The sequence below is a fragment of the Sesamum indicum genome, linkage group LG12 (genome assembly GCF_026168435.1).
Source record: "Sesamum indicum cultivar Baizhima isolate 11 linkage group LG12, ASM2616843v1, whole genome shotgun sequence".
Lineage (NCBI taxonomy): Eukaryota > Viridiplantae > Streptophyta > Magnoliopsida > Lamiales > Pedaliaceae > Sesamum > Sesamum indicum.
This window is the reverse complement of record NC_142668.1, coordinates 17,972,139-17,999,928: the sequence shown is the minus strand read 5'-3', so window position 1 is coordinate 17,999,928 and position 27,790 is coordinate 17,972,139. Positions and strand designations below refer to the sequence as shown.

The 27,790-nt window shown below is 35.3% G+C and overlaps 4 protein-coding genes across 12 annotated transcripts; 2 read left to right on the top strand and 2 right to left on the bottom strand.

Moving 5' to 3' along the window:
- Positions 1–897: 897 nt before the first annotated feature.
- LOC148784947 (glutaredoxin-C9-like) lies at positions 898–3,016 on the bottom strand. Of its 3 annotated transcripts, none has more exons than XM_088876112.1 (3): positions 2,828–3,016; positions 2,470–2,603; positions 898–1,619 (listed from the first exon to the last, which is right to left on the bottom strand). In XM_088876112.1, the coding sequence occupies exons 2-3, from the start codon at positions 2,543–2,545 to the stop codon at positions 1,204–1,206; spliced, it is 492 nt and encodes a 163-aa protein (XP_088732238.1). In that variant the 5' UTR covers positions 2,546–2,603; positions 2,828–3,016; the 3' UTR covers positions 898–1,203. The 3 variants fall into 3 exon arrangements, with proteins under 3 accessions (XP_088732238.1, XP_088732239.1, XP_088732240.1); XM_088876113.1 differs by having other exon boundaries at positions 898–1,590; positions 2,828–3,015; XM_088876114.1 differs by having other exon boundaries at positions 898–1,606; positions 2,470–3,016.
- Positions 3,017–5,425: 2,409 nt separating this feature from the next.
- Positions 5,426–8,853, top strand: INT2 (inositol transporter 2). 2 transcript variants are annotated; one of them, XM_011098300.3, is made up of 5 exons: positions 5,426–5,785; positions 5,938–6,008; positions 6,995–7,330; positions 7,439–8,149; positions 8,244–8,853. In XM_011098300.3, exons 1-5 carry the CDS (start codon positions 5,641–5,643, stop codon positions 8,724–8,726), a joined length of 1,746 nt encoding a protein of 581 aa, XP_011096602.1. In that variant the 5' UTR covers positions 5,426–5,640; the 3' UTR covers positions 8,727–8,853. The 2 variants fall into 2 exon arrangements, with proteins under 2 accessions (XP_011096602.1, XP_011096603.1); XM_011098301.3 differs by having other exon boundaries at positions 5,643–5,785; positions 5,901–6,008.
- A 92-nt stretch (positions 8,854–8,945) lies between these two features.
- On the bottom strand, positions 8,946–11,609 carry LOC105175745 (Ribosomal protein L14p/L23e family protein). Of its 2 annotated transcripts, none has more exons than XM_011098303.3 (4): positions 11,450–11,609; positions 10,771–10,861; positions 10,131–10,222; positions 8,946–9,485 (listed from the first exon to the last, which is right to left on the bottom strand). In XM_011098303.3, exons 2-4 carry the CDS (start codon positions 10,802–10,804, stop codon positions 9,111–9,113), a joined length of 501 nt encoding a protein of 166 aa, XP_011096605.1. In that variant the 5' UTR covers positions 10,805–10,861; positions 11,450–11,609; the 3' UTR covers positions 8,946–9,110. The 2 variants fall into 2 exon arrangements, with proteins under 2 accessions (XP_011096605.1, XP_011096604.1); XM_011098302.3 differs by having other exon boundaries at positions 10,771–10,858; positions 11,450–11,608.
- An 8,386-nt stretch (positions 11,610–19,995) lies between these two features.
- LOC105175742 (transcription factor TCP2) lies at positions 19,996–27,790 on the top strand. 5 transcript variants are annotated; one of them, XM_011098297.3, is made up of 4 exons: positions 19,996–20,308; positions 20,663–20,781; positions 21,286–23,260; positions 27,413–27,790. In XM_011098297.3, the coding sequence occupies exon 3, from the start codon at positions 21,770–21,772 to the stop codon at positions 23,213–23,215; it is 1,446 nt and encodes a 481-aa protein (XP_011096599.1). In that variant the 5' UTR covers positions 19,996–20,308; positions 20,663–20,781; positions 21,286–21,769; the 3' UTR covers positions 23,216–23,260; positions 27,413–27,790. The 5 variants fall into 5 exon arrangements, with proteins under 5 accessions (XP_011096599.1, XP_011096600.1, XP_088732093.1 ...); XM_011098298.3 differs by lacking the exon at positions 20,663–20,781; XM_088875967.1 differs by lacking the exon at positions 19,996–20,308 and having other exon boundaries at positions 20,654–20,781.

Sequence of the window (27,790 nt, the reverse complement as noted above, 5' to 3'; positions counted from 1 at the left end):
AAGGTCTCTCTCATTATTCCACATTGATCCCTGTGGCTGTGGCAGCATGCAGACCTATTCATTTAAAACCGCTACAGTACGTAAGTGGTCGGATTACAACAAAGTAACAATAATAATAATAATAATAATAATAATAATTGATTTTTGACATTTCTTGAACACCCTTTCCCCTCTGGCACCTCACCAAAAGAGGAAAAAGGACGAGGCTCAGAGAGAGACAACTCAGCTTTATTCGCCTAATTGTGATAGTTTCTTCCGAAATATATTGATTTAGAAATCACCACCATTATCTCTTCATTATTCAATTGCTGACAAAAATGGTGGTGCTACGTTCCTAAACCCCATTTACGAGTGCTATACATATATATATGATTGGTAATTGATATTATTAAGAAGGAAAAACCATTAGAATTACCTTGTAAATGAAGCTATGGGTCAAATTAAAGGAAACACTACTGTATGTCTGTATCTTTTGTTTCAGACTTGAGTGTTGGCGATGAAAAGTTGTATGATTATGTCAATTGGTCAAAAACTGCATGTGTCATATCCTGATCCATTAAAAAATACAAGGAAAAAGGAGAAAGGAAAAAAGCAACAGTATGTATGTATTTATGTATGTTGATAATCATTGATCCATCAGTGACATTTTTCTGTCCATCACCTCAACCCATTGTATGTTGCTCCAAAATTGCAAAAAAATAAACTTTAAGTCCCAAGTTGTTATTGGGGATCTCCGAGACTGATGAAATGAAACTTGTAGCGGTCCATGCATGCATTCATGACTTGTTATATATCATCTGGCAGGAAGCAAACTTTTGAGGTTGAGAGAAACATTATTAATGTTGATCACGAAACATACGTAATAATCTTGTTTGTTTGCCATGACCGGCAGTGAAATGCATCAAAATAAACATAAGCAGCAAGAGACATGAATAACATGGTCACCACCGAATACACTAATCACTGTAGCAAAGAAACACACACGCAAGTGCTATCCATTTGTTTTTCTTTTTCTTCCCCATGTTTCAAGACTCTATAAAGGCTTCCTGATTACCCATATGGTATGGTTTAGACATAATTAAACAGCAGTAGCTAACATAACCTAGTTATGCATACATATATTTGTTATGTATGAATTCCATATATACTCCCTTCCCCAAAAGGACAGATATATATATGAAATGCAAAGGAGCAGAGTGCAGATTAAAGCCAGAGAGCTCCGGCGTCTCTGAGAAGAGGGACCAGAGTGCCATTAATGTGGCAGGCCATGACCGACTCGATTCCACCCAAGAACTTTCCACCAACAAAGACTGCCGGCACCACCAGCTGCGGCTGGACTCCAGCGGCGCCGGACAGACGGAAGAGGAGGGCGTGGATGTCGGTGCCTGAAGCATCGCGGTCGAGCTCCACTATGGTGGGGCCGACGCCTAGACCAAAGAGGAGCTGCTTGACGACGTGGCACATGCAGCAGCCGGTGATGGTGAAGACCACGACGGCGTTATTGGAGACCAAAGCGGTGAGCTTGTCGTACACAGGCAGGGATTGGACAGCGGCGGTGGTCCTGACAGGCGATGGTAACTCCTTGATGACCTGCATTTTTGAGGAACTGATCCTTGCCTCTTGGTTAATGGTAGAGTAGGTAGGTAGGTAGGAGCAGGGGGTAAGAAGAAGAGAAATCAAAGAGAATGGGATATTATAATCAAGAAAGACTTGTTTGGACCACTATATATATATTACTCCAAAAGAATTACAGCTCTGAAAATGGAGATGAGAAAACAAGAGAGTACGTAGGTACACACTAAACAAACCCAATTATTATTTACTTTATTAGTTTTCAGAAAAAGGAAAGATACACACCACATTAATTTTATGTCGAATGAGGGGTACAGACTTAGCTGTAGTGTGCCTGCACCCAACCTCTGCCGCCCCTTCATTTCTCTATTCATTACTATTAGGAATAATTCATTCTCAAGGATTAAATGATGATATCTTAGTTTTCACCATCATTCTACACTACCTATATATATATATATATACCTTTCTTCTGTGTATAATGTATTATAAAACCAAATACTTGAAATGGCTCATTTTTTGTGGTAACTACATTATTAACAATATAATGCCAATTAATGTTACAAAACAAATATAATATATAATGAAGGGATTGGGATGGGAAATGTTTAGGGCATGAGTGAGTTGAAAATGGAAAGGGTTTGAGTGTGAGTAAGAGGGTATACCATAGTTTTGAGTCCAGGTGTCTCCCTTTTCTTGAAACAAATGTATGATCAACACCCCCCCCCCCACCCACCTCCACCCACCATATATATAGTACTTTGCATATAACAGAAACAAACTGCAGTTAAGAGTCACTGAAATTACGTGACAATGAATTCAATATACATTACATACATACATTCATATGTATATGCATTAGAGAGAGAGAGAGAGAAGTAGGAGTGAGAGGTGTACTTGATTCCACAGAAGGCGTGACCAAGAGGAGAGGATCATCATCATCATCATCATCCCAATGATCAATGATCATCATCAGAGGACAGGACGCCCTCCTACATTTTACCTCCCTCTATTCTTTCTTTTTTCTATTTCTATATGTAAAAAAAGAATCTATTCATTACCACATATTTAATACATACAAAATTACATCCACATATGAATAAGTAGAATTTTTATTCAAAAACATGATTGTAATATTAATTTGGATTAATTATAATTAGAAAAAAGTGATTGAGACCAATCAGAGAGTGGATAAACATAAACCCTAATTGAAACCTTCAAAAAGTACCGACAAGCCGACAAAGCAAAGCCTTACACGCGGTCGTTTGACGGTCAGAGAGCTGAACATTTTTCTCTCTTTTTTCCATTTTCTGTTTCTGAGCTGAAGATTTGTTTTAATGCGCTCCGTCCATATTAGCAGACAGAAGAGTCACGACGACGTCATCTGCGACAGTAACGGCGTCTGATAATATGCCTTTTTCTGTTGTTGCCTCTGTCAAATTCTTCACCCTTTCATCATTTCTCCCATACAATTTTAAACGACGCGTTTGGGTGATGGTACAGTTCTGAGGCCCAAGATCCAATAGGACCCAGCCCATTTACATCCTTATGGATTTTATTTTATATAAGCCCACTAAAGTATTTCTTCGGCCCAATACTCAAACGAGGGGGAAAAAGTAAAAAAGGGACAAGAGGCAATTATATTTTATTACGGGTAGAATTTCATTAAAAACAGTAATTATCACAAATTATGTCACATCAGCATAATGCTAATTTCATTACTAACAGAAGATGAAAATAGTAGTTAATATTTTTATAGTGGGTTCATTTACAACTCTTCTATGCTCATTATGGATTGTGATGGTTCTCTAACAAGAATAATCTGGACACTTTATTCAAGAAAATGATAGGTGAGATGACAACCAAAATCTAGCTTACTTTGTTAACCGATTTTAGTAGCACTATTATTATTATTTCACGAAAGTTGAGCTAATCCTAACTAAAGACACGAGATGGATCAATAATTGTGTAGGTACCCGAAAATTTTCAGTTAAAGAAAAGAAGGTGGAATGGAGATTTTGATGTAAATGGAAGAAGAGAGGAAGAATCCAAATTTGAGATGATGTATGGAGGGGGGAGAGGCATGCAGATGCTGATACAGATGCAGTTAAGGGCGGGGCACAGAATCTTACAAAGACATCAAACGACAAAGTTGTCAATCACCCCTCTTTTTTTGGTCCCCATTCCGCTCTACCTTTGCACCTGTCACATGATCCACTTTCCCCCCCTCAAATTTCAACACTTCAATTTACGCCTGAAATTCTTCATTTATTTCAATGATTCCACATAAAGGAAAAGAAGAAAAACACAACCTTTGGATCCAGATAATATTTTTTAATACAAAAATATATTGTAGTTATATTATTACACTTTATGGTGAAATATGCTCCACCATAAATATTTGCTAAATAATTAATTAATTCCCATAAGCGAATAATATAAGGAGATGGATGAGGAACAGAACAAACACTTTACTTAATGTGGGGGAGACTAATTTGTAGCAGCATTCAATTCCCCATCTTCTTACAATCATCATACATGTAAGTTGAGTTAGGTAAGGAAAGAGATGGCATAAATTGTTTCTCTCTTTTCTCTTCTTAAATTCCACATTCTATCAGATTTTAATTTTTGGTAACTATATATATACCTTTCTTTTAGTGTTATTTATATTAAATTGATGTCCGCAAGAAAATTCAAATACGACCCTTATTTTCTGTGTAGTGTTAATTCTTATGGCACGTGGTGATTTCATTACGTATCTATGTAAAACATCTGCAGTCGGAAAGTCAATTTGGTGATAATCTGTGGCCATTTACATACATCCACCTCACACTTAAGACAGCGTTGACCATATGACTATTTGCCTTAAACATACATAAACCACTCAAGAAATCGGATGTCAGCATTGACTAATTGATCGTATTAATAATAATTTTTTCAAACAAATAATGTTAAAAATATTAAAAACACACACATGCATACACTGTCTTGGTCATATACATTAGCACAAAGCATACATGCCGTGACCATTTTGACAACCATATAATTCAAAGTTTATTAATTATTTCGAGTAAGACGTTAAGACTCTTTTTGGCTTGGCTGATGTTTAATATTGTATTCACATAATTATTAATTGGATATCATCAAATTTATACCTATCTTATAAGATTCTAAAATAATAAGTAGTCATAATAATGAGAGTGGGGTATGTAAAAGAATATATGCATAAATGGGAGGACATGTCACGTTAATGCGTTTGAATTATTGAACTGCGCACTCAATTTTTAACATAAGGCAACTGATTGGGTTGGCTCATTTATAAATACTCTGACTTTCTGGTCTATATATTTGCTATTTATGTGGAAATTCAATAATATGCAAAATTTTACAAGATTGGTCGATGATGGAAAATCATAGTTATAGCTACAGGCACAGCTGATCCAAGATTCCGAATCATTAATTGCTAAAACAAGAATTAATGTAATTTAATGATGAGTAGTTAAGTATTAGCAAAAGATGGAGTTATGTTGATAATTATATTGATTACTAAAAGGTTCTAAATTTAAGTAGCATTAAATCCCTAATTATTAGTAGTTTATTAGAAAGATGATGAGGTGGGGTGTGTGTCTGAATAGAAAGTCAATGTTTGTCTTATAACTGGTGGTAATAATTTAGAAGTGTTGGTATGATTAAAACTGGATTATGCTGACTTAATTACGTGTTAGAGAAAAGCAGAAGATCTTCCATGGAAAAGAAAAACGAAAAGTTGCTTTTTCCGGATGCTGTTTATCCTGTCTGTTAGTGAATCTGCAGGTTGGAAGGTAGATTAATTAACCTTAATATTATTCTGAAAGAATTATATGTATTAAAGTGCTTATCCCAAACAAATTAACACATACGATCATGTAATAGTTTCTCCACTCATCTCTCTCTCTCTATATATATATATGCTACCTCATCTCAATTCTCAGTCTTCACAAAACACACACACACTCTCTCTCTTTCTCTCTCTGTGAACACACACACAGACACAGTACTAGGATATATATATATATATATATAAGAGAAATGGAAGGAGGTATACATAGTAGTGGTGGAGGAGTAGACAGCACAGCTTTCAAAGATTGCTTATCACTGGCAAAGAAGAACCCTTTTGTTCTCCGACTTGCTTTCTCTGCTGGCATTGGTGGCCTCCTCTTTGGCTATGACACAGGTTCTTACTTTCTTTCATCATCATCATCATGCATACAATATATATACACACACCACAGCACAGATTTCATATGTAATTCATACGTTAATATTCTCCTTTTTATTATTTCTTGGAGTGTGAGTGTGAGTGTGTGTGTGTGTGTGTGTGTGCAGGGGTGATATCTGGTGCTCTTCTGTATATCAGAGATGATTTCAAGTCTGTGGACAGGGAAACTGTTTTGCAGGTAGGCGCACTTAGCTAGCCCCGTTGGAATTCTAGAATGTGATCATCACTCTTCTGAATTTGTTTGAACCAGGATGTTTATCCTTATCTTCATTTTTGTGGTTTCAATTATTTACGGCAAATTATTATTTATTAAGTCTATCTACATACTTCTCATATTTAAAACCAGCCACTGCCATGAAATGCAATATTTATATGCACATAATTATATAGATATAATACAAATTTTAAAAATTAAAATTAATATATATAATTAAAAACACGAGCGGAAATCAAAATAAATATGATAGTATATTGGTGATTAAAAAAATACTATAAACTATTTAAAATAATTAATTAATTATATTCATACAAATATTTAATATTATAATCGTTATTTTAAATTTAACATTAAAATATCAGCAAGTGTCAATTGCAAATGAAAAGTATCCGTTTCTTCATAATGTTTCCTCATGTGTTTTTAGTTAGTTTTGACTTGATGCAGTCAATTTTCATTTTTACTTGTTATGCATCTAAAATAAAATTCCGGGATTTCAGCACCTTTTTACGGTATAGGAGAGAGAGCTTAAAACACTAACGTTGTATCGCGTCAAAATTTTGTTCATTATACTGAAAATTTTTGTCCAAATCAAATTTAGTTTAATTAAATCAATCATAAAATAAGTGTGATACATTTAATATATTATTGGTCACTTTTTGTGAACTGTACATTAATCACAAAACAAGTATATTATAATTGCTATATAATTTATTCATGTTCCACCAAACTCGATTTGAGTTAAAATTTCCCTCATTATATTTATACATTCAAGTAATTTATCATGATCATATCATCTACAAACATCAAGACACATTTTAATTCTTTTATCAAAAATTAACATTCTGTTCAAATTTGTAGAAATGTATTATCAATGTTGCTTACAATACTTGAAATATCTTTTTTGTCTAAATTAAGCATCTTAGTTTATACAACTGCTGACCAAACAGGAGAGCATAGTGAGCATGGCTGTAGCAGGAGCCATCATCGGGGCGGCAATTGGCGGCTGGTTGAATGATAGATACGGGAGGCGGACTACGATTCTCATTGCCGATTTCCTGTTCTTCGTGGGCGCAGTTCTCATGGCTGCAGCCCCAAATCCCTCTCTTCTGATCGTGGGCAGAGTATTTGTCGGGCTGGGCGTGGGGATGGCCTCCATGACTTCTCCACTTTACATCTCTGAAGCTTCTCCAGCTAAGGTCAGAGGTGCACTTGTTAGCACCAATGGATTTCTCATTACTGGTGGCCAGTTTCTCTCTTACCTCATCAACCTCGCTTTTACTAAGGTAATAGTTAATCAACTGATACAGATCAGTTTAAGGCAAAAATTAAGAAAAAAGAACAAAAAGGTTGCCAGAACTAATTAAACTTTAGTTTGGATTTAAACGAATCAGGCGCCGGGGACATGGCGATGGATGCTTGGAGTGGCCGGAGTGCCAGCTCTGCTGCAGTTCATTCTGATGCTGCTCCTTCCTGAATCACCCCGTTGGCTTTACAGAAAGGGCAGAAAAGAGGAAGCTGAAGCAATACTGAGAAAGATATACCCATCTCAAGAAGTTGATGCTGAAATACAAGCCCTTAAGGAGTCCATGGAAAAAGAGCTTCTCGAAAACGAGGCATCTGAGAAAGTCAGCTATGTGAAGCTACTGCGGACAACTACAGTTCGAAGAGGGCTCGTAGCCGGCGTAGGGCTTCAGGTGTTCCAGCAGTTTGTGGGCATAAACACTGTGATGTATTACAGCCCCACCATAGTTCAGTTGGCTGGTTTTGCATCTAACCAAACAGCTCTCCTCCTCTCACTCGTGACTGCTGGACTAAATGCTTTCGGCTCAATTGTTAGCATATATTTCATCGACAGAACGGGAAGAAAGAAGCTCCTGGTTATCAGTTTGTGTGGCGTTATAATTTCACTAGGCCTATTATCAGCTGTATTTCATGAAACCACCTCACACGCACCACCCGTCGGTGCAAACGAGACGTCTCACTTTGATCCATATACCTGTCCTGACTATCGTTTGGCAGGACCCTCGCCCATTTGGGACTGCATGAAGTGCTTGAAAGCTTCATCTCCGAGTTGTGGGTTCTGCTCATCATCCGAGAATAAGGTACAGTCCTCTAATGACATCTGTTTGTCATTATAGCTGAGTTGCATGTGATGTATCGCTGTGCTGCATGTGATGTGAAATTTTCTTTCTGCAGTTGCTTGCCGGGGCATGTCTGATTTCCAATAACACGATCAGGGATGTTTGCCATGGAGAAAACAGGGCATGGTACACGAGGGGTTGCCCCAGTAGTTTTGGATGGTTAGCACTAATTGGCTTAGCCCTCTATATCATATTCTTCTCTCCTGGAATGGGGTCAGTTCCGTGGATTGTCAATTCTGAAATATACCCTCTCCGTTTTCGTGGCATCTGTGGAGGAATAGCTGCTACAGCTAACTGGATATCGAACCTTATTGTGGCGCAGTCTTTTCTATCCTTAACGGAAGCAATTGGGACATCATGGACTTTCCTTATATTTGGGGTTATTTCTGTTGTGGCTTTGTGCTTCGTTCTGGTTTGTGTTCCTGAAACCAAGGGCCTTCACATTGAAGAAGTGGAAAAGATGTTGGAAACGAGAGCTTTGCAGTTGAAATTCTGGGAGAAAAGGTCAGATGTCCTAAAGAAAAACCAGGAAGTATGAAGCAATAGGCTTGTTTTAGAACCAGAAACCCTAAGGCATGTTTAGATAGTTTGTGAAGAGGTCGTGCAGCATTTCTGCTGATAGTTTACTCAATAATTATGATAAGATTTAGCTCCAGCTATCAAAATCAGTTACAAGCATCCATGTGGGAAACAGTATTTGCAAATTGCAGAAAAGCCAGCCTCTCAGGCAGCAAGCGTGTAGCAATAGACTGTCCGGTATCAGGATCAAAGAAAACACTATGTAAACTCTACTTGTTATCTCAAAAGGAGACGACCACATGTAAAGGCACAACAAAATGATATACAGCCAGATCCATGACTTGTATAATTATTCCAACCGCAGACTCATAATCTGAGCTAAATTAACGTAAAGGACAAATACTTAGGCAATATGCTCAGCAAGACTGAGAATCTTGAGATGCTTTTTTTTCCTTAATTCGTGAGGAACTGGGCCAAACACTCTTGTGCCTATTGGCTCACCTTGCTTGTTGATGAGTACAACAGCATTGTCGTCAAACTTGACTTCGCTCCCATCGCAACGACCCCTTTGCATCGCAGCACGAACTACAACAGCATAATGAACATCTCCTTTCTTCACTTTCCCACCCACATGCGCCTCCTTGACTGATGCAACTATTACGTCCCCCAATCTTGCTCCTTTTCTTCCCTTTAATGCCTGTATGCACATGACCCTTTTAGCCCCAGAATTATCCACCACTTTGAGATTGGTCCTCATCTGTATGAATGTCCTTTGTTGCTGGAGGAACACAAATCCAAAGTCAAATAAGCCCCAACTTCAATCACCAACCATGGTAAAATCATTTCCAGCCATATCTACATAAATAACTAACAAACAAATTCTCTTCTATAGTTCAAAAGTCTCTAGTTTCTTCAGCTCACTCATTATACATCCATCTTTTATGCCATGACGTGCTTTCCGAGATTACTCGATACAAACACATCATACTGTCACCCTTAAATTTTGTCAAATTTCAGAGGAGCTGACTTACCATTTTAGGATAGTTACGGCAACTAAACAGGGCCAATGCAGAAAATACACGATTAAAGATACTTAATGCATTTAATTTATTGTCAGACCAGTTGGCACGAACAAAATGAAGTTCCCTGACTAAGCTGAGTTCAGACAATCAACAACCATGTTTGTCGCTGAGAACTCTCAAAAGGTTAATGGTAGTAATACTCATTATGAAAAAGGTTTATGATGCTTTCAACACAAAAGAATGAAAGAAATGATAATCAATATTTAACACAACAGATGATGTTGAGTGAGAATTAGATAATTAAATAGGAAAAATTAAACCTTAACACATACACAATCAAAAGAAAACAAATAGAAAGCACTTCTATTAATACATAAAGAACCAAGATAAACAATACTAACTTGAGATAAGAAATCCATATGTGTCAGCTCAGAAGCTGTCCTGCTTGCCCCAAAAGCATTGTTGCTGAGGCCTCCTAGAATTGAACGACCAACTGATGATGCATACCGCAATGCAATGAGAACATTAGTTACAGGAAGTTGAAAGATTACCATCACCTTAGAAGAGAAAAAAAACAAAGGATAGCATGCAAATATTATGATTGCGGGAGCTTGCATATGTAAAAGGTAGCCGATCGCTATTCACCATATTGACGAAAAAGGAAAATGGATGTGAATATCAAAAGCTCAACAGAAATAAGAGCCGAAGAATGGTGCACTTGATCTTTTGGTGTGGAACACTATAACAAGGTTGTAGTGGATTCTACTTAATGTTTAGATATCAAACACCATATCATAAATAAATACACTGAAATTTTAGATTTACCAACTGTGCCAGTTATTCTGTTATTTCTAGAACAGTCATTTCAGTTCTACCATCTTTTTTAAGCTAGAAATAAGAAAGCATGGACACATTAGCAAAAATAAAACCAGAAAACAAAATGTCTTCCTCTTTTATCAAGAAATGTAAACATTGGCACTTGCCATGAACAAGTATGGAGAGAAAACTCAATCAAGTCGAAACTTCACAAGATATACATACCACGAAACAGTTTAGAAGAATTAGAAGCAGCCATATCAGGGTTTTTCGATGAGAATTTGAGTAGAAAAGGCAAACTCTGTTTCCTTCCCTGCTAATTTCAAGAAAATGCAGAAAAAATCAGTCGCCAACTTCAATGGAGAAGAAGGAATCTGTTATGAACCCAGAAAACTGTAGGTAAAAACTTGAATAAAATTGCAGCAGAATGGAGGTGGGAAGGAGAGAAGAAAGAGATGAGAGGAAATTCAGAAATTTTACTAATTGATAATGGTCTTCCTTACAACATTACAACTCTTTTACAAACAATTCTCAAAGCAGACAAAAGTGTAAAGATTAAACAAAGAATTAAAGAATTCTCAAAGCATGTAATTTTCTCTTTTGCCCGATAACAAAGTATTACGAGTACCACTAGCGGTGGCAACGAGTCGAGCTCGACCATGAGCCGATGAATTAAACAAGAATCCAACAACAAGATTTAAACAAATCAATGTGCCCCTGAATCCGATTAGTATGATAATAGAACTTTAATCTTACATATAAACTGCTACAACAGTCATGAACTTTCACAGCTTTCACCCTTTCTTCAACTTGTTTTGGTTATAGAAAATAGAAGATACTAAAAACACACCCAAACCCAAGAAAAAGAAGAATAAGTAAAATGCAACAGAGAAAGAAGGATTACCTCGTTGCCGTCCTCGTCGCCGCCTCGTTGCCGACTTGCCGTCCTTGTTGCCCGTGAGTTTGGGGCTAGGGTTCTAAGACATGGGTTTGGGGAAGAAATGAGAAAGGAGAAAGAATGAAGATAGAAAGAGAAAGAGAGAAAAAGGAAGAAACGAGTACAAGAGAGAGATAAGAGATGGGTTTTTGATTTTATTATTATTATTATTATTATTATTTTAAATTATGAAATTGAATTATAAAATTTTTATATAGATATAATTTAAATTAATATATGTTCACAATCTGCAAAATTTATATATTTATAAATATTAGTATAACATTGATGTAACTATCATCTTACATTATTGAACAACATAGGTTAATCGGGCCATCAAAATTCAAATCGGACAGTTAGATATGATCAAACTTACAGAAAAGTACGTTTGGTAAAGTTTTAGACTTATTGGATATACGATTGTCGAGAAATCGTACTCGAAACATAAGAGTAATCATTCAAAACGGTGTATCATTGGATCAGGCCATTTAAATCATATCGTCCGATATGATCTAATGGACACAGTCTTATATATATTTAAATTTCGTATCAATCGGGTGCCCGAATTTTAAAATATTATAATTATTGATTAAACTTTTCAATCCATTATATATATAATTTTTAGATTAATTCATAGGAATTACTAAATTTTGACATAAATTTATAAATAATAAAAAATCAGAAGTGAATTACTTGTCAATTTAAGAAAAATATAACTTAATACAAATATATATTAAAATATAACATAAGTTGATATATGTTATACTAAACAATAATTTTAATTACAAAAAAATATTATAATTTACTAAGTTGTTGATTAAATTTATTTTTATGTAAAGATTAAATGTATAAATAAAAATACCATAATTTATTATTATCCAAAATAAAATGATGATATTGATTAATAATTATAATATATGGTCAATTTTGATTATAAAATTGATCAATATTAAATATAAAATTAAATATATAAAATTTTAAAATATATATATATATATATAAAAGGCCAGCTCGCGAGCTAGTGAATACATACAACTTAGCTCGAATTTTTTGAGTTCGAGTCAAGTTCAAAATCGAGCCGACTCAACTCATCTCCCACCTCTAAGTGTGGTTGATGACGGCAGAGGTGGCGCGGCCAGGGGGGGTTTTTGGAGAGAGAGTGGGCAAAAGATTGGTAAAGACAAACACTAGACCAGATCAGTTTGGGCTGGATAGCTTAGCTATCCAGACCTGGAAAGTCAAATTGACATATATTAGTGGACCAATTTACCTGAAAATAAATCCAGTATCCTTAATATGGCTTGGGCCAAACTTTTCTGTACATTTTGAGCTATGTATTTCTATCTGGGCTTAGACTTCAACTTTCACTTCTTCATTCCTCGTTTCTCCCTTTCGTAAAAATAAAAAATAAGATTCCTCTTTTTTTGGTACATAAATGTTTAGATGATTCGATTCCGATTATCACCACGATCAAGGGTAAATTTTAATATTTACAAATTATTCATCAATTCAGTGTAAAGATGGATTCAAGAAGGTTTAGTTTTGTAAATTTACTAATCTTGATAATATAACAATGAGAACCCAATTCAATGCATGAGTATAATTTTTTTGGCCCTCAAAAATTTCATTTCTGAATTCACCTTTATGCAATATTGAATTAGATATAACTCATCGTTAATATACCTTCACCATGTTGAATTACTTCTACTCTAACTAAGCCCCTTTTTTTAATAATATTAGTACTCGTTGTTAGAAACACAACCATGGAAAAATTTGGAGGGAGAAAAATATAGAGCAGTGGGTGAGAGGACAAAAATTATAAAATTACTATTATGACCAAATTTAGTTTGAAGGCAAGAAATAAATTTAAAAATAAATTTGGTTATTAAAAAAAAGATTTTTTATATATATAAATTATTGATGTATTCATGTTATATTATGAGTTGAGACCCGATTTTATGGCGAAACTTATAATGGCATTATCTGTGGAAGAATTACTATAATTATCCCATGGAAAAAGAAAGAAAAGGGACCATCACAGACAGTTTTTGACTCAAGCAAAGGCTGATAACTTTGTAAAGTACGAATTTCGGCCTTCTTGATTTAGATAGCGCCCGCATTCAGTCTTAAAAGTTTGGGGAAAATTATCGTATTAATTGATGTATGTATAGTACACACTACACACCCAACTGGACATGTGCAGAATCCCTCTGCTACAGCTCAAACACTTAACACCATTTTGTTTAACTTACTCATCCCACTTAAATGCCAATAAAACTCAAATTTCATCTATTTTGCCGGCCTCAAAGTTGAAGGATTGAATTTGGTAGGTTCCTATGTGTCTTCTTTCTCTTTTTTTTTATATAGGTAAGAGCAATGAAATATTTTGTTAGAAGGAAGGTTCCTAAACGGATCTTGGGACAAAATTATTGAACATGATAATGTGTAATACAGCCTTTGACTTGTACACAGTGATAATGAAAGGCAAATGCAGCAGGAAATGTGGGGATTTTGACTGCGGAATCACAACACCACACCCAGAATGATTTTCAGCAAAATGTCTCACTACCGCTACGATGATTGTCTCCTCACTTGTCTCAATTTCTTCACTTTTTTGCTTCTTGCACTAATAATACTTCTCCATAATTCATATTACTTTACTTTAGGGGTGGCAGCGATATGGTATGGGGTAGGTTGGCATAAGTTGGGACCTCACACTATCAGTCCGACATGGAATCGGGACCCGTCCTGTCCCAACACAAAATTCATTGGGATAAATTTGATGCCATTTACTTAGTCTTGATTATTATTGAAGCAAAATTTAAAAAAAAAAAAAACTAATAAAAGATATTGTCTCACAAACAGATAGAATATATATATATATATACTCAATTATATAGCAATCACAAATAATATCATATTTTAATTGTTCATTAAGATTATATATCACTAACGACTTCTTTATTTCATATCGAAGATTATTTAATTTTTAGATATTCTTTTTGTTCATAATTAATTCATAATATAAATTACTCTTTGTTTGAGTTTGTTTTTAAGATTTAATTTATTTTTTAGTGAGGTCTCGATGTTTTATATTATATTATTTTTTAGGACAGGGTCGTAATTTATTGTGTTTTATATATTTTATAAAATAAAATTAGTAAAAGAAAAGGGTGGTAATAGTAGAAGGAGAAAGAGAAAGGGGAAGGGGTAGAAATGTAATGTAACAATGGTTAAGAGTGTATATTGAATAGATTGATGATGATGGGATGGTTCACGAAGACCGCGACACGTGCAGTGTCTGGTCATCGAGAAGTCAGCCGGCCTTGAATCTTGCTCTCCTCTCAGACATGGACACGTGCCCATGCCTCCGATCCCTCTTTTTCTCTATTTCCCACTTTTAATTAATTAATTAAATATCACTCTCTCTCTCCTTTCTTGCCCCCGCTTTGTTTCCGACACCCACATTCTCAAAATTATATATGTCTTCTCTTTTCTTTTTTTTTTTTCCTTAATACAAAATTTGAAAATATAATTAAAAATCAATAGTTTTTAACTAAAATAATAAAAGATCAAAGATAATGCTTTTTAGATGCAAGAAAATAATAATTAATGCATGAAATCAACCATAAAAAATACCTAGTTATGAATATTGATATTTCATTCAAACAAAATTGATCGATTAAATTACACGCAAACATAAGCATAGTGTTTAGCTCATCATTCGGGTACAAATATTTTAATTGGTTGACAAGTTGGAACATGATGAACCAAATCCCGTGCTCCTGCTCCTATCTATGAACCAAATAAAAAGTAATAAATACACTAATAATCCTTACACATTTCATAATACTTAGACTTCAAGGCTTTTTTTCTTGTCTTTCCACAAATTATAATTTAGAACAAGGTCAACCTGTAAAATCCGATATAGAATTGGGATTAATATTATTATATATGAAAGAGCTAGATTTCTCAAAATTAGAGGTAATCGACTCGTACAAACATTCATCCTTCAAATTAATCTAATGAATATACCTTGTTCGTTAAATGCATATATTATGACAAATAATTGTTTTTCTCGTTATTTTCTAAAAGAATGTTATTATTTTGCTCCACATACATATAGAAACAAATGCACATTATTGTAGCTCTAATATTTATTCAAACATAGTATTGAATAATTTATAATTAATGACTTTAATATATTGAAGATTTATATTTTTTATATGTAGAATCATAATAATTTATAAAGTTGAACAACAAAAAATCAATCAATCACGTGTGGTTTGCGATTCTATTGATGTTTTATTGTGTGAGATATTATCCGTTTTGATTTAATATGAATGTTATGAATTTATTCCAAAAAAATATCTCAATAAAGAGACTAAATTTTAAAATTGATAAATCACGCGAATTTCTCATTTACAATTAGTACCAATATTATGATAAAAAGTATTGGCCAGCAGTGGTGTATGGCTAAATAAGTAGAGGTGGCGTGTGAGTCCTTTAGGCACAGCGCCAACTCCAAAAGCTGTTTTCTCCACTTTAACAGCTTTTCCGCATCTTTCATTTTACTTTTCATATCTCTCTTTCTCACTGCATTTTTTTTTACTGTTTTTAAATATGAATTCAAGTTCATTATATGAATCAATAAAGACATATTTAAATATCATGTAATGAACTTGAATTAGTATATAAAAATAGTGAAAAAAACTACACAATACTATGCATCAGACCTAGAATGGAGGAGATTTGCGACATTAATACACAATTTTTTGTTACGACGATAATACTTTTAAGTTGATTTTATTTTATTTAAATATGATGTGTTGATTTTTATTATATGCACACAAAAATAATATGCCACGCCACGGCAATTCGTGATTAGAAAAATAAAATAAAAATAGAGCTGGCTTCGTTTTAACCGGCAACTGGCTCAGCTTGGAAATGCGAGAACAAACACACCTTAACTGAATTGGTGCTAAATCTAGCACATTATTTTAATCTAATTATTATTATTTAATGTAAATATGGGTTTTGGTATGTTATGCTGGGGGACATTAACATGATTTGGATGAGTATCATAGTCCTGGTACTCCTAGTCCTAGTACACACCACCTCCACCCATTTTCATATCCACCTCTCATCTATTATTATATTATTATATTGCATCATCCCACTTTCACATTATTATTAATCCTCCCTCTCCAATTCTCACTGTTTCCTATTTTTTTGTTTCTTTCCTTTTAATTTACACATCAGATATATAATCACAAATGTAACTTATGTTTATTCCACTAAATTGATTCTAATGGAAAAATCAGGTTGTGTGAATTATTAATAAATTCTGAATGAGACATAATATTGACGCATCATCAATTTGTATGCATTGATTTACTCTAATAATAATTGTTGAGCCAGCGTAATAGTATTTAGCTGTGAATTAATCATATATTGTTGAAGAGCTGACATGCATCCCCGGCCCGACTCGGATGCATATCCACGTTACAACCCTACAACTACTCGTAATTAATTTTGGTATGAATTGAGGATGTAGTAGTAGTAGTAGATACGGATAGGAATGTTGGCAGCTGATAGAGAGAGAGAGTGGCCAAAAATGTGGTCCAATATGAAGGGTGATTTAATTAATTTATGGTGAAAGCAAAGCTTCTCTTCATCTGATGTAGCTGCAGCCGCCCCATCCAGAAACCCGGCCCATTGCAGCTGAGCTCCTCAAAGAATTGAGATTAAGTTTTGGTAATATGAGATTAAGGCACTAATATTAATTATAATAATTGAGACAATCACAAGTTTAATATCATCATCATCATCATCATCATCTTTTAGTTTTATAATAAGTGGCGGTGATGATGGAAAGTGAAATCAGTCGGAGGGCCCGGCCCAATTCTTTCTTTCTTTTGCTGTTTTGTTTTTTGTTTGGGAGCAGAAAGAGAAAATAATATAGTATTAGTGCCTTAATAATAATTTTGTTATTATTGAAGGGAAAAAAAGAAAGAGAAAAGAAAAGAAAGTGTGTGGGTGTGAGAGAGAGAGAGAGAGCGCAATAATGGTCGGGGTCTGATGTGGTGGTAGTGGGCCATCATTTGGCATCACCAACAACCCAATGTTATTATATTTTGAAGTGGTGAAGGGGAAGGGGGAGGGGTGCAATGAGACACATCATTATTTGTACGGACAGCATTATTTTATGACTTATGAGTATGTTGTGTTATCCTTAAAAAGCCCTTTTTCCGTAGGATGGCATTAATATATTTGTAATAAGAGAAACAATCCAAACTCATCTTTATTTGTTAAAAGGATTTGTAATTTCGGCGAGTGAGCGAGCAAAGTTGCGAACTTGACATTTGGGTGGTGGAGAACACCCTTTTACTTTTTACTCCACTTTGGGGGACCTTATTTCCTTCTCTCTCTGTCTCTCTCTCTCTCTCCATATGTATATAACTTCTTCTTTTTCATGTCTCTTTGGAGCAAATCATTACCTTTTTGAAATTAAATTTGCACTATATATATATATATGTCATGCCTTACTCCTTACATTCCAATAACAACATTAAAAAAGTAGTATCTGGGAAGAATTGGATGTCGTTATTTGTCAGTTCAAACATTTTCTAGAGCTCTTTTGTTAGGTGCGTATACAATTTTTCAATAAAATAATTGATAAGCATATGAATATACCATTAATTAAATAATTCAGAACAAGAAACCAACATTAATATCTGTAATTGATCAACCGGCATGGAATGAACGGTCAAGCTTTTTGAATATAGATTATTGGTTGTAAATTCGTATATTTGATATTATAGGACAATAAATTATATCGTCCAACTAAATTAGTCACGTATTAGTTTCATTCTCATAACCTCCCTTGTTATATGACTTGGATATTTGGGTTATACCTAGAGCAAATACTATATCTTCTTTTAAGTTATAAGAGGAAAAGAAAAGGTTTTACGAGAACAATTGTGGCATATTCAATGTGTGTGTTTAAATTTAATTAATATAAAATATAAAAAGGAAGGTTGACTTGTCAGGCCTGTAACATAGGAGGCTAAAGTGGACTTGTCAGACTGTCCTGATAGATTTCCCGTAGAGAACACATTCACAAAAAGGGGAGGCTTAAGACACCCCCTACTCGCATCATGATTAAAGCCCAATAAAATATTTGGCCCAAAATATCTGCACACGTAAGAACCCACTCTCCCAAGTAGCGATTCATCAATCCAGAGATCAACAGCTACTCTGAAACCACATCAGCCCCTAGTAAGGAGGACATCCCTGATGGTTGGGATTCCTTACAGTCAAGAGAGGTTTCTCCTCAAAGCTCTAGACTCCTTGGCAGCTATGACTCCTTAGCAATTAGGAATCTCGCTGATGAAGGATCCTCAAAGCTTGGAGATAGTATTGAACAACAAGATTAACAAAATATAATAATAGATTATGGTTTATCCAAACGGCCCTTATCCATTTCTCCTTGAAAGAACCCTCCCACACCCTATAAATACAAGTTTACTCCTCTATGCGAAGGAATCTTCCTGCACTCTTTAACGTCTCTCACACATTCATGAGACCTCCCAGATCTCTCTGGATATCTCACTCACTTCCCTCACACTTTTCTTACTTTCTTAAGTATCCCTCTCACTTTCTAAACACTTTTTCAAACACTTTCTAAATATTCTCTTACCAATCCACAAGTACAATACCAAGTGTTCTTATACTTTCCACCAATTTTATTCACCATATCTCGATTTAAATTGTATTTATTTACTTTTGACTTTATTCAAATTCAAATCCAATTATAACTTGGGTGTCGGAAGTGCTAACGCTTTTTTTGCAGGTTCTCCTTCAGAATTTGCATTAACTTCGACCAAAATTTTTAGCATAGTCCATATCAAATTGGACCCAAATATTTTTTAAACACATCATAAAGGGATTGAAGGATTATCTAATTGCTTGATCTATATATGAAATATGCAATTATACATTCAGTTTGAATTTTTTTTATTTCAAAGTATGTTGTATTTTATATTATATTTTATTTGTAAGAATTATGTGTATAAAATACTTATTGTTTGTACATTTTTAAAAAATATTTTACACGTAACAATAATAAACATATAATACGAATTTATAACAACAGATCGGAATTGAAATATGGTGGGGTAGGTTCAAACCATTCTGTCTTTCAATGGAGAGTGTGACCTTAGGTAGGGTAAGAAATTTTACAAATTAATTCTCATGAAAATCTAATATGTTGGTGGTTTTTCCTTTTCAAATGGCAATACAATCTATCTTTAGGCATTAATTAAAATCACTGGAATTATTTGGGTATTGTACGATAAAATAATGAAAATAAAAGGGCAACTATCTATACAAACATGGGAAAAACATTAAGGTAAATATGTAAAAAGAGAAGGGCCAAAAATGAAAAATGAGAAAAAGAAGAAGTATGTATAATGTATGTATATGTATATGTATATGTATATATAAAGAGAAGGAACGGCGCGGTGTCTGTCCTTTCCCGATAAGCCCGGTGATGTGCTCCAATGGGATTTAAGTTTAACCCGTCGTATGATACCTTAGGGCTTTGATCCTTATTTCCCCCTCCCTCCTGAATTCCTGTCCAAAATCCAAGAATCATAACCCTAATCCTTATAACCCCAATTCCCAATCATATATAATTTACCAATTTCTTGGAATTTAAAGTGGAAGTAAGCGCAGGCAGAAAGCATTGTTTCTGAGCATTTTTACAGGGCTTTGGAGTTGGGAAAGTTGGGAGATAAGGAAGCAACTCCACTGGAATTTCGGGTAAACCCATTCATTACAAACTTCAAAGTCGCCTCATTTCATTTGCCTTCATATATTTTTACGTTCTTCAGGTAAAAGGGTTTTTCAAGTAAATATAACGCGTGTTTAGTTAGTTTGATTCAACTTTGAATACTGAATAGCGCAGCAGGTACGTAGCAGATTGTTGTGTTGTTGATATTTCCTCAAGAGCCGAATCTTGCAGTAACTCAGGTTTTAGTATGGGCATCATTAATCTGGTGCTGATTATTATGTCTTAAATGCCTACCAAAAATATATTGAAAGATTATACCGGTCAAGTTTTGGTGAGTCTTGTAATTTGATTGCCATGCATTTGTTTATGTTTTTTTGAAGTAGATTATGACAAGCTGAGAATTTCCAAGTTTCAATTTAGAGGGAGGGAGGGAGAGGAGCTCAAGGCATCACAGTTCTGGATTTGTGTTCTTTGTCGTCGTATAAGAGACTCAGTTACATATGTATGGACAACAACTTTCCTTCCTTCCTTCACCGTTCACACATAATTAAATATATTTTAGTTTTTATTTTTATCTAGTAGCTGCTTCTTGGTGTTTGGGGCGCTACTATACTTTTTTATTTATGTGTGGTTGTTTTGTAAGCAGCAGATGACAATAATGTCCTGAATTTCCAGGATCAGCTATGCTTTAATTATTCTCACCTTTCCTCTCTCTCTCTCACTCTGGGTGTCTCTGAAAATCTTAACTACCAATTAAGTCATAGTTTAGGTTGTCATTTCCTGCTAAATCTTCTTGTCTTGATTTTAAATAAATTTGTATTGTGAGGAAAAAGAAGTTAAAGTGCACATTATTCCCTTTTTTTTTTTTTCCCTTCTTTCTTAGCATCTGATTCTGCTGCTGCTCTTTTTTTGGTTGGATTATATATATATATATATGTGTGATATATGTGGTGGTGATGGTTTTTATTTTTATTTCTTTTAAATTTTTTTTGATATTTTGCTGCAGGGCTGCTGAGGTCTGAGCAAGTACACAGGCTTTGGTTTTTGCTTTTGAAAGCACTGCAAAGAGCTTCAGAAGAACACCCTACCCCCCCACCCCACCCCCTCTTCGTCTTTCTGACCTTTCTTTCTCTCTGCTATAGAACGTGATATCTCTCTCTCTCTCTCCTTTTCTTCTCTTTATATGTATATGTTTTGTATGTATATGTCACTACAAGAGCCAAAGTAGTCTGTGTAATCGTCATCAATGCAAAGGACGGTACAGTCTTCCCCACATCCACCACCCAACTGCACCGCACACCCACCCACAGTTTTCTCTCTCTCTTTCTTCCAAATATCAAAACCCTAATTTTACAAATTATTATTCAGATTCCTTTTAAATTTTCCACCTCTTTTACGTACCTTCTCCTCCCCCCCCCCCTCTCCAAGCATAGACAAGAAAGGAAAAGAGCTGCTGAAAGGGGCTTGAGAAACGGCATGAAAGCGGTGGTATGGAGGTAGATGAGATTCAATGTAAGTTCCCAAGAATCAGCAATGGTAACGGAAGACTCGACTCAACTAAGTTAGGCCACAGTCAAAAAATGGATGACCAGTATCAGGATGAAGAAGAAGAAGGAGAGAACAAAAAGGGTCCCACCAACGGCGGAGTACGTGGTGGAGGCGTTGATCTTGGTGGTGGTGTAGGTAGGTTTTACGGCTGGCCTTCGTCTCGTATTGTTAGGGTTTCGCGAGCATCCGGTGGGAAAGATAGGCACAGCAAAGTTCTGACATCCAAGGGGCTAAGAGACCGACGGGTGAGGCTCTCGGTGAACACCGCTATCCAATTCTATGATCTGCAAGATCGTTTAGGGTACGATCAGCCGAGCAAGGCGGTAGAGTGGCTGCTGAAGGCGGCGGCCAGCTCTATTGCGGAGCTGCCACCGATGAGTAATCCATTCCCCGACACCCCTAAGCAGCTGAGCGATGAGAAGAGATCGAGCACCGGGGGGAGTGATCATCTCGGGTTTGACTCAGCTGAAGTGAATATGGATGGTGGTGGTGCGGATCCCAATTACTCCCACCAGCAGGTTACAAAATCTTCCGCTTGTAGTAGTACTTCTGAAACTAGTAAGGGCTCGGGGCTTTCGCTTTCCAGATCTGAAAGCAGGATCAAAGCCAGGGAGCGTGCTAAGGAAAGGGTAGCGGAGAAGGAGAAGGAGAAAGAGAACGACTCTTCTCATGTTGCTTCTTTGAACCCTATTTCTCAAACTACTTCTTTCACTGAGCTCTTGAGTGGAGGTATTAACAATGTCAATAATAGCCACCACAACACCACTACTAGTCCTAACAGCTCAGTTCATCAAAACCCCAACAGTAGTGGTGGTACCACAAATGAGTCAAATTTCTTCCTAAAATCTCCCAGGCAGTGGTCCTCTACTCCTATGGATTACTTTACTTCTGGGCTTTTAGGGCCACCGGCAGCTCGTCCTGGGCAAATGCAATTGGCAAACCCATTTGCACCGGCGGCTTCGCCACTGTTTAGTGTGACGGGGGAACACCAGCCGGAGCTCCAGCACTTCTCCTTTGTCCCAGACCACTTTGTCCCAGTTGTCAATGCTGCTGCCGGAGGGAACGGAAGCAGCAACAATAACCATCATAATGGCAGCAGTGAGTACAACCTGAACTTCACAATCTCTTCTTCTGCTAATTCATCTGGCCTTGCTGGCTTTAATAGGGGGACCCTTCAGTCCAATTCTTCTTCGCCGTCTCTGTTGCCTCACCTCCAGAGGTTTCCTGACGGATCTCCTCCAAGTTTCTTCATTGGCACCGCAGCGTCTGTGGAGAACCACCACCAGTTCCTCTCTGGATACGACGCCCGCTTGCAGCTCTGCTACGGCGATGCCCATGCTAATAATGGCGGCAGGCACTCCGGCCAGAAAGGAAAAGGAAAAAACTGAGTTCATTTAAGAGCTTCTTCCTTCGAAACCACTTCTTCGTTCCTGGTAATTTCTCATTTTGTTAATCTTTAGTTTCATAAATCATACAGCATTCTTGCCTTAATTTTTCTTGTTCTTATTTGTATTCTTGTCTAAATTCTCTTCACATGGGTTTGAGTGTTTTCCAGTGCTATGTTGCGCTTTCTTTTAGGGGTCCTTTGGTGTAGTTATCTGAACAGTTTTTAATTTTCTTGGTTTCACAAAAAGGCCTTACCATTGGGGGCATAATCATATTTTATCGACTCTCTCCACTGTGTTGTCCTTTATGATACTGGCATGGACGCCTGCGAATAGGGATCAGCTGGTTGTCTCTTTGTTTGGCTCCCTTGTTTCTAACATGTCCATGGCGGAGCCAGGTGTTGCTCTGTGAGTGAAAGGTGCGCACTTTAGCACCTGGTGGAGAGAGAGAGTGGCGTAACCAAGGGAGATTTGGTGTAGGGAAGAAGGGATCTTTCTTATTTAATTCCACAAATTTTTCTGTCTCCTTTTTTTGTGGCTGCCGCACCATTGGTCTGTGACGGAAAAAGAGGATCTGGCGGGAGCTCAATACGTGTCACTCAGTGCATCTGCTTCTTGTTCGTCGTTACATTTCTTAATTAAGACTTCTTACTTACTGAATTTAGGTTGAGAAATTTCAAAGTAAAGATTTTTTAGGTTTCTTGCTTATAGAGTCTTCTTATACTTTCTCTTTTTGAGAACCTGAACCAAGAAATCATGAATGGATTTCCCTTTCTGCCAGGGAATACTTTTTTTCTCTTGTTATTTAATAGCAAATTTTTTCACAGATAATTTTAATGACTGAATCCTTCTTTGATTGGCTATTGTAGTTGGAATTTGTGGCTTTAATTAAATGTAAGGATTTCAAATCCCTGAAATTATTTTTTTTGAAATTTATTTGAATAATTCTATAGTGGGAAGGAACTTTGAATTCTTTACCTCTATTTTTAAATTATGATTTCTGTAATTTTAATAAATTCTAAATTCTAAATTTTTTTTATCATGGAGTCATTTGAAATACTTTATCTAAATTCTCGTCTCAAATTAAAATTCTTTCACCAAATATAGCCTTAGTTTTAAATATATGTGGTATCTGATAAATAAGCACAACAATGGGAAAAGGAGAAAGCTAAAGTTAACGGTATAAGTGTTGCATCTTTACGGTTTTATATGTATTTAAGTGATCTTAGATGGTATAATCATGAAGGGAAAGCTTTTTTTTCATATTATGTTTGGTCAATTCAAATAATTATATTGCTATATTATTATTTTTTTATTTTAACTTAATCACTTTTTTTTAGATTATATATTATTTGCATGACAATTAATTTCACTTAGTTCGTTCATTCTAATAAAGAAAATTAGGATGAGCCCTTAGATTACAAAATAATTGGGACAGTGCTACCATTGTTGAAGAAAAGAGAAAAGTATGATAATTACAATCAAGTTTGATAAATATGGATGGGTAATTCGACTAAATTGTTGAAAATAGAAATGAGAAATGGTTTGTTATTTCACACACACACACAAAAAAAAAAAAAAAAAAGTCGTGCTCTATACATAAAGGAGATTATTTACAAATAATTGAAGACATAATACAAACGACAGTGGGCAATTCTCTTGCAACATAGAGAGTTCTTGGGCGGATAGAGTGTTTTAAGTGTATCTAAAAGTGGGAGAATCTTGTCAAGTAATTGAAACGTTTTATTAAAAGGAATTAGAACGAAAGACTTATCTAATAAACATGTTTTTGTGACCATGGTCATTATATAGTAGAATCGAGTTTCTCTTCATGGTGTGAGCATTGAAGAAATCAGTGCACTTCCCTTTCTCCCATCTTATTATTTGAAGCAGTCAGATCCATAAAGAAGATGTTTTTTATGTGTTTCTTGGTTTTTGTAATTAAACTCAAGCTTGGGGGGAAATTTTTCAGAAATTTTGCATTCACTGTTTTATCATGGATTGGGTGGTTGTGGATTCTTACCCCGTCGATTTTCCCCTTTTGAGTTTAGGGGTTTTCCGTGTAAATTGTTTTACTTTTGTTTTGCTCTGCTTTTCTTGGTCTTTATTATGTTTAAACAAAATTATTTGTTATCAAGTGCTTTTTATGTTAATTGGGATGTCGTGTGATAAGTTTGAAGTTAAGTGAACCTTGTTCAGCAATGTAGTACCGAATCTATGTTGCATGAACTAGCAAGTCCAAATTAAAATATTACATGCCGTTAAAAAATAGTTCAATAACGTGATTGTTTCTGAATAAACTTTACGTATTAAGTGGTTAAGATTATTCAAAAATGTGAATTACAGCCTTTTCAACATTTCTTGATTTCTTTGAGCATAGCTAAATAAAATTTCTCATTCTCAGGGCCAATACATCCTTCATTATGTTTACCTTCTTTAGAGTTTTTTGGGCATGTCTTCTCAGGCAGAATCACAGATGAAAGAATATTCCATAAAGTTTGTCTATGAAACGATATTAATCAGTAAAGAGTTCCTTTTTGAAATGTGATATTAGCATGTAGTTCCTCTATCTGTTTAATGTGGTCCGTGTGTCATTTTTTTCTTTTGCCATGTTCTGTTTTGAAATCCCTCTATATGTTGGGGCAATATTAGTACACAAAACTATGTTTTTAATCTCATAGAATAAGGTTCAATATTTTTAGTTATCTATTTTACGAAAATTTTAAAATGGTTATAAAATTGATAAAATTCACCACATCTAGTCATCTGTTTGATGAGATTTTCAAAATTGTCTCAAAATTGAAAAAAGTCGATATATTTAGTCGCACGTTCAAATTTTTGTAAAAAAAATAGACGGTAAGAACATGGGCAATGCGCGTGTTTGATATCTTGATTGACCACACAATTGATAGACATTTGTACGGGTCATTGTTGTCTACTTTTTTACGAAAATTTGAACAAGTGACTAATTATGTTAAGTTTTTTCAATTTTGGGATCATTTTGAAAATTCGATAAAGTTGAGGACTAAAAGTATTATCTCCTGTCCTAGTGATTAAAAGTGTAAAATTCGCCAATATTAGTGTGTAGTTCCTACATCTGTATAGTGGTTTCTGTGTCTTTTCAAATTAATGCAGTGGTATTCATCGATACTATATATTAAAGGAGAGCACCTCTTTTGTGTCTCTCTTATTTTTGGTATGTTATTTTTCCTTCCCCCTTTTGCACTCACTAACTTCCATTCCCCCCCCCCCCCAGAATCTACAAATAGTAAAACTTATTTTTTAAAATAGTTATTTATTTTTAGTTAATATTTTTTTCTCTTTCTCCTACCTCAAATATTTTCTTTCAAAATTATTTATCTTTTTTAATAATTATTTTTATATTATCATTTTTCCTACAACAAAAAAATTAATAAATGATATTTAATTATTTTAAATATGCCACATACAGCTAGGGTCTCTTTAGTTCTCTGAAGCTAACAGATTCATGTTTTTTACATTGCCTGTTTTAAAATTCAAGTGTTACCTGAAGCATAGTTGAAGCGTTGTTCACCCCTCCCAATGCTATTTCTCATGTCATTAATCTTCACTTTGTAGAGAAGAGACTTGTTACTTGGTATAACAATGCCTATGAGAAGTAATATTTGCTTATCTGTAGACGTCCAAGTTGGATTTGCTTGAGCTGCATTAGGTTCCAATATGCCTAGATCTATGAGATGAATTGATCAGATACCAAGATCTGTTATCCTTTTGCTTTTGTCTATGATTGCAGCTTAAAGCATTAGTGTAGTGTTCATATGCAATTCACACTCGGGGAACATAGTAAGGGATTGAAGAATTCCCCAATTCTCAGTTCTTTCATCATGGTATGAAATTACGAAGAATAGAATGATAGGACATTCTTCCATTGCGGCACAGCTGCCATTATGGTTGTGATTTCTTATTACCTTATAATCCAGACAGCCTATGTTGGGATTGTTCAGAGGATTCTGGCCTAGCAGCAGTGATTTTCTTCCCTGCTCAATCATGCTATGTTCAAACTTTTGGTAGATATATCTGATTTTGTGTTGATTTGAAAGAAGTGTTAACTGCTCTTTATTGCTTCGACATATTAAGGTGGTGTACTCTTGACAAAGCTTGAACATTTTCCATTCAAGCTTTCAGCGCAGGAGCTTAATAACTCAACCCGTGTTGGTGCAGGTAACTGAAGATGTGAAGTAGCAGCAGTGCCTGAGCAAAACATTGCGTTTCTTCACCTGCCCTTTTATGCTTTTTGTCGTGCGTCAGAGTTTCTTATTACTTATGATTCAAGTAATTTTACGAGCACTCTTCTTAATTTGCTTGGGGTTTATTATAAACTGTGGGAGCCGGCAGGCGGTCATGTGTGTTTGATGAGAGATATTGTGTGATTGATTGAGATGTTCAATTTATGCCCGTCCAATTCTTGTTCTGCTCTGCACAACTGTTGATATAATTGAGTCAAGAGAACCTTTGTGATTAAACTGGATGGATGAAGCTGAATCACATTCTAAGTTTGTGCTACTAACCGTAGTACACAACAGTACTACTTTCTCATAA